This window comes from Leucopleurus acutus (assembly GCF_964270905.1).
Source record: "Leucopleurus acutus genome assembly, chromosome: 18".
In the NCBI taxonomy this organism is placed as follows: domain Eukaryota; kingdom Metazoa; phylum Chordata; class Mammalia; order Artiodactyla; family Delphinidae; genus Leucopleurus; species Leucopleurus acutus.
In genome coordinates, this window is record NC_139160.1 from 75,443,981 (window position 1) to 75,456,211 (window position 12,231).

The window sequence follows — 12,231 nt, forward strand, 5'->3', positions numbered from 1 at the left end:
GGATGTGGCTTATTGTTATGTGTTTTTCAGAACTTTCTTTGACAGTGCTTCTCATCAATAGTGGAACATTTGGACTGGCTTGCACACCACCAGGGCTTTTACTAGAAACTGATTCGGTAACATGCTGAAATTCCTTTTTTAAAATTCTAGACACGAATGTTCATTGTATAGCTACTGTTTAGGCAGGCGTCTAGAAGATTATTGCTCAGAGATGACGACGTGAAGACTTTTTACTTTTGTGCTGCGGTTCTATCACTGCAGTTGTATAAACATTTGATTTATAATAACATATGGTGTAGTAGAAAAAAATCATTGAAGTGAAACAGTTTTGTGCATCACGTTTAAGTTGTTTTTGTTTTTGGTCTTTTTGTTTGTTCACTTTTCCTTTTCACAGACGCAACCTCCCTGCTTTGAGTTGCGGAAAGAAAAGGATCATAAAATAAAGATAAGGGTTTAGCTCTGGGATTTGGGAATTCATTCATGGGAACGGTTGTATCTTCCAATGAAGAGTCAAGGCCGGTGTTTTCCCTTTGTGCTGCAGGGGGCAACCACGACAGCTGTGGTGTATGGGTATTTGCAAACATTAGTGACAATGTATACACACAGCAAACATACTTATTAGAACAAAAGCTTGGGGATTCTCACAAAATGTAGAAGTGTTACAAGAATACGGCAGATGCACTGGGATAACTTTTGTGAGCTTTGCTCCTTCAAATCCTTTTCTGGAAAAACCTCTTGCCGATTATTTTCCCATTGTTATTTTGGCATCTTCATGCTGTTAAATGTTTCCCTGCTGTTTGCCTTTTAGATTGGTGTTCGAAAAGTATTTCTGAAATACTGGCATGCCAACCAGCTAAACGATTTGTGCCTACAGCTGCAGAGAAAAATTATCACCTGCCAAAAAGGTAACAGTTACACACGTCACAGTAACAGTTCAGTGACATTTCTGAACTTTGACGAGTCGGAAAATACAAAATCATTTAGTGAACCCCCAAGTTTAAATGTTAGGGAAACCTAACATTTAGGTTAACCTAAATATTAGAGCGGACCCTGCCATGGCCCTATGTCCATCCATCCCATGGCGCTACCTTCAGGCAAATAAATAGGTTTCAGGAGTTTCAGAAGCACTGTAGCTAAGTTGGCTATTTACTTGTCTCTAGATCAGAGTGTGCGGCCACAGCTCGTGCTTTATTTCATGATCATTCTATCTGTAATTCTGCATCACATTTTCACCTAAGTCATAGTTTGGAAGAGGGGATATACGTACCTTGTAATTTATGCATTCCTCACCTGTAAAATATTCATGCTTGCTGATCCTCCAAGAAGCACAGGACAAGAAGAGTGTGCCTTTGAACCCACAGTGGGGAAGAAAACACAACCCATGTGACACTCAGGCGCAGCTCTGGAGCCAGACTCCTAGGCCACGCCAGTCAGCGCCCCTTGGTATGCTAGAGTTTGGAGGACTGCCACAGCCCATTAGCCAATGTATGCCTTGGATTTATGTATGCCTTGTAATTTAAGTAATTCCATGTATGCCTTGGATAAATGCTTGACTATTTTTCCTTTGTGAAGGGATAATAATATTTGGACTGTTAACTTTGAGAGCAGATAGCATCTATTTCATGTTAACTTTGAGAGTCCATTTAGATTTTTTTTTTCTATCAAAACCCAAGTGACCGCCCAAAATAGGTGCATTTTAAAAATCGTAACTATGCCTCACATGAAACATACATACTTATAGATTTTTAATTTGCTTAATAGTTTAATTGTATTATGTATCTCTAAAGAAAGGTAAAAAGGGGAGAAATTAATCTACAGGCTAACTTTTGGTGGAAGCAGCCGTGATGAGCTTAGCTCTCTAATCTATCTGAAACTATTAAAAACAAGTGCATCTCAGAGAACACGGAAAACTGCCTCACCCTGTTCAAGCCTCTGTCTATGCGAGCCCCTGGGGGATTCCTTCAGGCACACCCCTGGCTGAAACCTCTGATGGGTCCCATCATTTTCTGATGATAAAAAGTCCTGCTATATGCTGGTCCCTCAAACAGACTCGGTTCAGAATTTAGCAAGTCCAGTCCACAGGAAGGTCAAAAGTCAGAATCTCATTCCAAGTTAAATCGTCCCTCTAGGCTCCCACCCTTACTTAGGTGCCCTCCGGGGAGGAGGGAACAGCTAAGGGGACAGGGCCGCCCCTCAGTCCGACCCACACCCACGTGACCTGGCCTGGGGCTTCTCTGGCCAGCAGGCAGGCAGGGGTTAACAGGCTCTCTGCATATGTGGGCGCCTTTCAGCCCTCACCTGTGCTACCCACCTGGGAACCGCAAAATCTCTCCTTTGGGTGCCACTTGGAACTCCCCGTTGACGCTGCTTGTGGGCCTGGGTGCTCTCCAAGAGGAAGTCTCTTTAAATGACTCCTGGCAGGCGTCTCTGTCTCGATAAGCAAGGTCTGGTGTCCTAGAAGCACAGCTGGGGACCCTGACAAGTGAGCCTCTCCCCGCAGAGCCGCCCTGCATTCAGCCCCTGGCAGCGTCGGCCTCCCAGGCCACCGTGTCCTCCAAACTCCAGACCGTGTGGCAGGGTCTCTGGCTGGTCCCCTGAGGCCACTTTCACCAGCCTGGTGTGCAGGGGCGGTGGGGGGAGCCCCGGGTGAGGGAGGCCCTATGCCATCCTCGCTCCTCTCTGGGTTATAGGGTATAGGTTATACCTATATAGGGTTATAGGGTAATAGGGTAATTTGGGTTATAGGGTCATTTGGCCTTCTCTGTCCCTCATCAGGGTAGGGAAGGGCTGGGCTCACAGGTCTCCTTTTGACTCTGTCGCCTTTGCAATTCCTTTCTGTATGGTCAGTCCAGGCGTGCCCTGGGAGCTGGTTAGAAATGCAGAGTCTCAGGCCCTGCCCCAGAACTCCTGAATCCGAATCTGCATTTGTAGCCTCAGGCTGAAAGTGGGACGGGGAGAGTCTCCTTTACAAGACCAGTGCTCTACCCCCCGGGCTGTGGAACCAACCGAGAATTCCATTTAATACCGCGTTTATACATACATGGAGCGGGTATCACTTTCTCCTGGAACTTTTCCTACATGTAATTAGAAGGCGGCGTACTCTGTCTTCCATCGGGGGTGCCCGCTAGTAATGTCTCCTCTGGTTGGTTACAAATGTTAAGTCGCTGTGCCCTATGGACCTGAAACAGAAGGAATTAGCAGAACTGTAGTTCTGTCTTCACCCCTAATGATAAAAATTGAGACTGGTTTTTAAAAAATGGATGCAAACCACAATTTCCTATTGCATAAATGAAATAATGGCTGTAAGAGCATTTTTTTAAATTACAGGCTCTTAAATGCAAAGCATTAATTATTGATTTTTATTTTTACATCTCTTAGAACCATTGCTTCAGTCCTTTTTGCTAGTATGAAATTCATTCCGAATTTATATCATCTGGAGTCCTTTCCAGTTTTTTAAGAGTTCTCATGTTTTCTTTGTAAATATTGGGTGGCAGAGAGCTGTAGTTACACCTCAGTCTTAAATTTAATCATTTCAATTTCAAATTATTCCCAACAGAAGTTTCCTCTGACTATATACCTTCATTTTATCCTGCATGAAACTGTCAGAAAGAGACAAGTATTAATTATCTATTTGTGCCAAATTTATTTGTATGAATTGTCTCTTAGTAAAGGTACCATGTTTTAGCAACTAGTATAAATTTTTTTCTTTTAATTTTCAAAGATTGCTAGTGCAAAGTGTGAGAAAACAGGGTCTGGACACAGGACAGTGGATTCCCAGGTCTACGTGGATCCAATGAACAGTCCTGCTGTAGTTGGAGGTCAGCAGTCTGGCCTGTCCACATTAATCTTCCCTTTATTCCAAGAGATTAAACATCTTAAATATACCTCCCATTGTCAATGTCTAGATTCTGTTTAATGTAACAGGAATGAGCGAATGAACAGAGAGCAGGCCTTCTGCCTCTCTCTCTCACTGTGCCTGTCACATGGCTAAAATTTCTACATTTTATTCCGCATTTTTGATTCCTGGGAGTCTGATTGTACCTTGAGCTGTTTAATTTTTTTCTCTTTTAGATTAGTTCAGCATGACTGTTTTTACAGTTATCTTAATACACTGCATTCCAAAGTCACTAAAGACTTAGTACTGCCATCTGAGAAAAAGTCTTGAGCATTTTAGACGTCTGCATATTATTTGCCTCTGAAGCCATTATTGTGGAAAGTTGCGTTCGCCTTTCCATCTTCTAATCGAGTAAAGGCATCTAAGTGAATATCCTAGACATATATAGATACCCACACATTTATTCTCCTGTAGCCAGGGAATATTTTAAAGCACTTAATATTTTATAGGAGGAGAATAAGGTGTCTTTGTTACCCACACTGGTTTTCCCTACAATTATAGCTCTTCCTATAATCCGAACAACTGCTTCTAATCACAGAAACTTAGAATGAGAAGGGACGCATCCTAGCATCAAATCAGCATTGCTCCCACTCATCTGTCAGAACATCCCTGAGCGGGGGCCATCCTGTTTCTTGAACTTGCCTGGGTACTGGGAGCTGACTCTCTCCCATGAGATGCCTGATCTGTTTACAACCTATGCTCATTGTTAAAACGTCGTCTTCATATTGATCCCAGATGTGCTTCCCTGCACCTTCCCTGTTGTGACCTGCTCTCTGGAGAGCTACAGATTGCATCCACGTGGCTGCAAGGTAGAGTCTGGCCTCATAAGGGCAGAGAGTTGAATCCCCGCTCTACCGTTCTTTGGTTGTGTTTACCTAGAGGAATTTTCTCGGCCTCACTGAGCTTCTCTTTCTTTGGGTACAAGATGGAGATACTGGTACATTAATGACCATCGAGTTTGGGCACTGAAAGATGGGTTGGAGCGCCTAGCACGTGGCAGTGCCTTTACACAGTGGGCGTGACTTTTATTTTCAAGTCTTACATTTGTTACTGACACGTAAGTGATTTCAAAGTGTGTTCATCCACCTGTTTCCCCCAATTCTTACACGTTTTTCTAGCCCTGCTTCCCCAGAAAGCAGAAGGATGACCCATATTTCTACGCAGTCTCTTTCCAGAGCCTTAAATGCAGTGTTAGTTTTTCTAGGAGTTAAGTCACAATCCTGTTAGCAATATGTGCATGGTCTTCAAAGACTACATCCGTGAGCCTCAGACGTTTCCGTTATAATCTGATATACAATAATGTGATTGGTGCATCCCCAAAACAGTCTGATGAGAGCCACACCCAGAATTCTCTGGGGTTTGGACTTAGCTCTTTCCATCAGTGTTCAGCCTGTGTCACCACAAGAGGGAGGGAAGCTTTATTAGAATATTACCTGCACGATCTCATTCAGGGTGAGGATTTTTGCCTCCACTGTTAACATTACTGAATGTAGATATCTTTTTTAATATAAGATTAGGATGTTTTAGTAAAGTCCTAGACTGGGTTAAATATATTTTACTTTAGAGCTGCTCCAACATAATGTATTTGGACTTGCTGATGTACGTCTGGGTTTTTTGCTTTTGTTCCTCTCGTTGACCCATCACTTCGTTCTTTTACTGAAGTTATCAGAGGATTTTTAGCACGCCAGCACTTGCATCAGAAAAGGAGCATTAGGCAGCAAGAGGTCACATCCATCAACAGCTTCCTGCAGATTACAGAGGACCTGGGGCTTAAGACCTATGATGCCCTGGTCGTGCAGAACGCCTCGGACATTGCCCGTGAGAATGACCGGCTCCGGAACGTAATGAACGCTACTTTCCACAAAGAGAAGTTGGAGGCCAGGAACAAGCAAGAGGAAGGAACCAAAAGGTAAAGGCAGATAGTGTGCAACTTCAGTGACCTACGCGATTGATCCTGGGGCGTCAAGAAAATGCCAATAGCCCTTAACGCAAAGTTCAATCACTTATGACTGTAGGGAGAGGAACAAGCACGTATGCATGCGCAGTGCGTTACGTGAAACCTCCTGACACCTGAAAAGATGCTTTTTTTCCTGGGCTTTCCTTCCACAAAATAGATGCTCTACGTGTTAGTTTAGGTCCCATGAAATAATTGCTTCACCTACCGTGCTTGCATCACTGACCATCTCAAGCACAAAGTTTTAAGGCATCTAATCTTTACGTCTTAGCAAAGATATATAGCTTGGTTCTCGACATCTTTATGCAAGTGTCACGTATATAAATAAGGCTGACTCCTAGACACTTCTGAAAACCTGACCCCCCAAATGGAGAAGACACTCTAAAAACACAAGAGCAGTGAAATCAATGAATGGTTGCCTGTATTATATTTCCCTTAGGAAACTGTCACATCTTCTTTGCCAAAAAGGAAAGCTCTGGGGAAAGATTTTTATTTTAAAGTTCACGTTGGACGCTGAGCTTGAAATAGACACGTGAAGAAAACTAAGTCCTTCTCCACTTTTCCACTCTTGTCTCTCGGTGACAGACGAGGACACCCGTGATTTACAATCCTCCCTGGGTCTTTCCATCCTAATTTGCTGTCAGGGAGATGTTTGTTTTTCCATAGGAACTTAGTAATGTCTAGTTGTTTCTCCCTGAAAATGACCCCCCTTTGCCTTGACCGTGATGTCGAATGATTTTTTATTAAAGTGGAAGTGGTGGTGTGTCTCTCCCTAATTAGCCTCAAATATCTCAGTGATTAAATACTGAAAAAATTCCCTTTGTACGGAAAACTGTAATTAAACATTACAGGGAAAACAAATTATCCACCGAGTGCCACGCTTTCGTCTTCAGCTAGTTCATTTCCTATATGGGCGTCTGGCTCTGCCTGGCAGTAGATCCCAGCTCTGTTGGTGTTCTGCCACACAAAGATATAATTATAAAAACAAATGCTCGGAGACTCCTGGTAAAATGAATGCATTGGCATCTCCCTGGCACATGATTCCATTGACATGTGAAGCCAGAAGGAATTGTTTTTAACCAGATAACTATTAATTTTATAGGACTTCCAGAATAATATTTATTATTTTCTCTGCTGGAGCTAAACAGCCACCCCAATTTCTCAATTTCATTATGTATTCATTTGCCTGATATAAAATTAAGTGAAGAAGTATTTGTCTATTTATTTATTGAAAACCAGCAGTTCACTTGGCATTGGGCAACCAGATGGAATAACAGAAGAAAAATAACAATTCTGCACATAATTGAATAATTGCTGATGGAATTTAAATGGCAAGGGAGAGAGAGAGAGAGAGAGAGAGAGAGAGAGAGAGAGAGAGAGAGAGAGAGAATGAAAATCTTTGATCGCTTTAAGTAAAGCATCTGCTCTTTTGCAAGGGCAAACAGAGATAACTCCCAGCATCTGATGCATCAGTAACTCTCTATTAAGATGGATTTCCCAGAAATTATCATTCAGATTGAAATCCTGGCTTTTTGATTTGCTTAATAATCAGGGTGTGAAAACTTCACTCAGCGAATGCCTGATAGCAAATGTGGCACTCCTTGCCACATCTTGGGTTCCGGTGAGATTTTTTTCTAAAGTAATAATGAAGAGTCTCGAACGTGTTTATCACGAAGCAAGGGCTGGAAGGATGAAGTGGCTTCCTCTGGATGCGCTGGGTACCAGAGCGCTGCACGCATCCTCCAGCCTCGGCGGGAAGGCTGTTTACCAAAAAGCTGTGATTATGTCTGCTTGAGCCGGTTCATTGTTCCCATCTGAATAATGCATCTGGGTCTCTCTGGCGGGGCTGTTTGTGTTTGTTTCCCCACGCACACCCAGAGCTGAAGACAAGGGTGGACCCAGGCGCCTCCACTGCAGCTTCGTCCCAGTGCCCATGGCGGTAGACAGCCTGGTCCAGTCCCAGGCTGGCCCATCCACCCCGTCTCCTTCTCTGCACTCGGTGCTCAGCCTGGATGACAGCAGCGGCCTCCCATCACCACGGAAACAGCCTCCGCCCAAGCCAAAGAGGGACCCCACCACGCGGCTGAGCGCCTCCTATGAGGCCGTGAGCGCCTGCCTGTGGGCTGTCACCAAGGACTCCTCCAATGAAGGTTAGCCTCGGGGAAGGGGGACCCCGACCCCCGTTGGGTTACTGATGCTTGACTTCCGGTCTTTGTGCGCCGCGGCAGTACTTTGCCCTAATATATTTTTAGTAGAATTAAATCCGTTGTTGGCTTGCCAGGGGCCCCCCCTTTCTTTTTAAATTTTTATTTATTGATTTTGGCTGCGTTGGGTCTTCGTTGCTGCACGCGGGCTTTCTCTGGTTGCGGCGAGCGGGGGCTACTCTTCATTGCGGTGCACGGGCTTCTCATTGCGGTGGCTTCTCTTGTTGCGGAGCACGGGCTCTAGGCGCGCGGGCTCAGTAGTTGTGGCTTGCGGGCTCTAGAGCGCAGGCGTAGTAGTTGTGGCGCACGGGCTTAGCTGCTCCGTGGCATGTGGGATTTTCCTGGACCAGGGCTCGAACCTGTGTCCCCTGCGTTGGCAGGCAGATTCTTAACCGCTGCGCCGCCAGGGAAGCCCGCCAGGGAAGCCCGCCAGGGAAGCCCACCAGGGGCCCTTTAATCATTAAACATAAATAATATTAATTCTAATCTCTAAGCCTCTTAGGGAAAAGCTACTTATATATCATTTCCTAACTCCTCTCCCGACTTCCACATTGAATGAGGAGCCTCAAACCAGAACAATTCAGAGAGTCGGTTGCTCGTCCATGTAAACTTTTGTGAATTAAAAAGCTAAAAAGATTCATCTGGCTTCCCTGTTATCACAACTTAATTAAAAATTAAGCCTGCTTTATCACCACACAGTAAAGTGAAACGATTCATGCAGAGGAGAATCATGACTCAGCAAAATTCAGTGAGTGAAACTTTGGGGACTAGACAACAAAGGTCTCTGCATCGGTGGTCTAGACGTATTTATGCAAAACCACAGTTTATTCTCAATTAATTCTCTCATAGATTAGTTCATGTGATATTATTGCTTAATTTTTAATTTTTAGAATTGTGAAAAGCAGAGCAAGTCCTTCTTTGCAGAACATTTACTAACTTCACAGATTTTACTTATCACCCATGAGTATGAGGTCCTATTCTAGGCCCAGGAAGGTACACAATAAATAAAACAGTTATCTTCCCCCATGGGGTTGACATTCTAGTGGGGAAGACAGATGGTAAACACAATAAACAAATAAATACACGGAATAGTTTAACTGTTTTTGTTTTTGTTTTTTTGCGGGGCCTCTCACTGCTGTGGCCTCTCCCGTTGCGGAGCACAGGCTCCGGACGCGCAGGCTCAGCGGCCATGGCTCATGGGCCCAGCCGCTCCGCGGCATGTGGGATCCTCCCAGACCGGGGCACGAACCCGTGTCCCCTGCATCGGCAGACGGACTCTCAACCACTGCGCCACCAGGGAAGCCCCGAGTGAACACCTTTTATGCCCAGTCCTGTTCTTATTAACACGTGCCTTTCCTAGAGGTTTTCATCCAGTATATACGGTCATAGTGAAGAGAGGCCGGCCAGAGGGCTCGTTTTTCTTCTCTACCTTTGTGCCTGAAAAGCTGGAAGCAATTTTATGGGCCAGTAAATTTTAACACTCGTTTGCAAACTATTAACAAGCGAGAGCCAACTATTTGAAAGTGTGATTTTTAAAAGTTTGGGGTTGCTTTTTGCAAACAGAGACTAGGAAAGGAAGAACAGAGCCGCGACTTCTCTTCTTTGCAGGGAAGCTCCCAGCTGAGGGCTTTGCTGAAGAACTGAGTATCTAAACCCAATGTGACGGCTTTCTCCCCAACACAGGGACACCTGGATGGTGAAATAGCACAGGACAGGTTTGGGGGGGAAGCTCTAGGCGCCACCACTTACGCCTGGTGATGTGAGATGCATACCCAGCCTCCCTCAGACTCCAGCCACCCGCTCCTTAGAAATAACACCTGAGGAATCCGTATTTCTTAGAATTGCCCTACAGCTTCCCTTTGTAACAAAACACAGTTTATATGTATAGGTACGAGAATGGTTCAGCTGTGTGGCTTAATTTGGAAATAGCATTACATGTTATTCCCTTTTTTATTGTCTTGTTTATAAATTTATTCTAGAATAGCACTTGACACCCAGTAAGCACTCAGTAAATACTTATTGAACAAATAAATCGATAGAATAGAAAAATATTTCTTTGTGCTGCTTTCGTGAAAGCGATACTAGCTTCTTATCAGTAAATCAAAATGAGCACAATTTGGCAAGTTTCAACATGTACCCTTGAGATTTGTCAGACTTTGTCAGCATTATTTTTAACAGAATCCCCTTTATAGTATTTTTTTCTCTTACCTGAAATTTGATGAAAATTAGGTCCTCCGTGAACGCTGCCCTGAGAATGTGTGACGGGGCATAACAGGAGAACATAATTATGTTTCACAACTTATGGCTCATTTGTCCATTCAACACATGTTAATTCAGTGTATTCCACTCCCCCAGGGCCTTAGAGACCAGTGGGCTAGGAAAATGGGCAAACAAATTATGAGAGAGGCAGAGTAACAGCAAGGGCACCAAAGAGCACAGAGCAGGAGGGGCTAACCCTCACTGGGACCTGTGGAAGGGGTCGAGAAGGACATTTAAGAGGCCTTACACACGTGGAGGGCAGTCAGTGGGGAAAGATGGGCCGAGAGCAAAGGTAACAGACTCCTCCCTCAAAAAAATGACCTAGCAAGGTTGTAATCTATCGCAGCTCAGTAGAAGCCCTTCTTGTCCAGTTTGTAAGCTGGTTGCAAATCGATACTGACCTCACTCAAGTATGCAACAGGCCCACCAGCCAGGGAACTGGCTTTATCTAGGCATCCTTCATGTCTTAGGTCCTGAGAAGGGCACACAGTTTGCTCTGAAACTGGGCAAAATCACACTGGAAGAGTTGGAAAGCAGAGGATAACAATACACACAGATACAGGTATTTTCTTGATGAACGATCTTCTCATTTCTTTCTTCTCATAGATTTAACATGTAGGCATCTTATTCTCAGTGAGAATGGGGCCAAGTAACTTGTGTCTTGAGGCAAAGTCACCGACGTGCCTTAGCCAAAAACTCAAAGGGAAACTATTTTGTACAAGAAAATGTTTACCTCCTAACAGAATCTAAAAATGACACAAGTCCCTAGATCATTGCACAGTAACTCAGATAAGAGTCAAGTTTAAGAAAAAATGAGAGGGCTTGAGAATGTGGGATTTATCCCTTAAGTTACTGTTAGGACACTAAGACTTGCCCTTAAGGTGATCTGTAACCATGAAATGTCTCCCTGATCCCATCTCACTTTTATCCATAAATTCAAGGACTAAAAAAATTGTTAAGAAAACTCAATATAAATTCACTCTTAACAGCCCTTAAATCCTTATTTGCAAATGAACAATTAGCAAGGACTTGTGTGGACACACACACACACACACACACACACACACACACACACACACACGCAAAGGAATAACCATAAAACCAAATTAGACTCTTAATTCTCTAACTGTGGTATTCTAATTTCACTTTATGAAGAATGAAGCTTTCCAGTTCCCGGCCCAGATATTCTAATTTGGTAGTTACAGACAAGGACAGGAACTGTGCTCTTTACATCCTCAGTAAAGCACCCCAGGTGATCTGATAGTGATGAACTGCAGACCACGCCCTACAGAACCCTGTTCTCTGACTCATGACTAATTTCTGGTTCTGTAGTAATAATATGATGTTGATGGTAACAGCTGACACTTACAATTGTTTGTCATGTGACAAGCACCGTGCTAAGTATCTTCAAGCTTTAGAACTACCTGATGGGGTGAGACTGTCACTGTGACCCCTCTGTAGATGTGGATGTTGAGTCAGGGGAGCAGTGGTGTATCCTGTCCCATGCTACACACCCAAGCAGTCAGCTTCCAGAGGCCAGTCTCTCAACTGCCTCCCGATAACCCGTGCTACTTTTATTTATCATGTTTAATTCAAAAAAGCTTTTCTCTGCATCTAAAGCAAACCTTGAGGGAATATCATATCAGCTATCTATGGTTGCTTACCAACTCCTCCCAAACTTGGATATTTAAATAAAATACGATTATTTTATTACTGTCTCAGGTTCTGGGTGTCAACTGGGCTCATCTGAGTGGCTGTCCCTCAAGGTCCTCCATGAAGCTGCATGTGGTGGCTGGAATCGCCTGTAAGCTGGTCACTTGCATGCCTGGTGCCCATAGATGTCTAAGGACTGGGACTGCTTGGCCAACTCTGTGTCTAGGTGGTCTCGCCACCCAGTTTGTGCAGCCTGGCAGCTTCAG

At 44.1% G+C, this 12,231-nt stretch overlaps 1 protein-coding gene across 1 annotated transcript in view; it reads left to right on the plus strand.

Annotated features, from left to right (window-relative positions):
* MYO16 (myosin XVI) overlaps positions 1 to 12,231 on the plus strand; it is a gene marked incomplete at its 3' end in the record, with an annotated part of 531,603 nt that overhangs the window by 459,358 nt on the left and 60,014 nt on the right. The window contains exons 30-32 of the mRNA XM_082859271.1: positions 809 to 905; positions 5,558 to 5,804; positions 7,728 to 7,999. Of these exons, the coding sequence (XP_082715397.1) occupies positions 809 to 905; positions 5,558 to 5,804; positions 7,728 to 7,999 (616 nt within the window). The remainder of the gene's footprint in view (positions 1 to 808; positions 906 to 5,557; positions 5,805 to 7,727; positions 8,000 to 12,231) is intronic.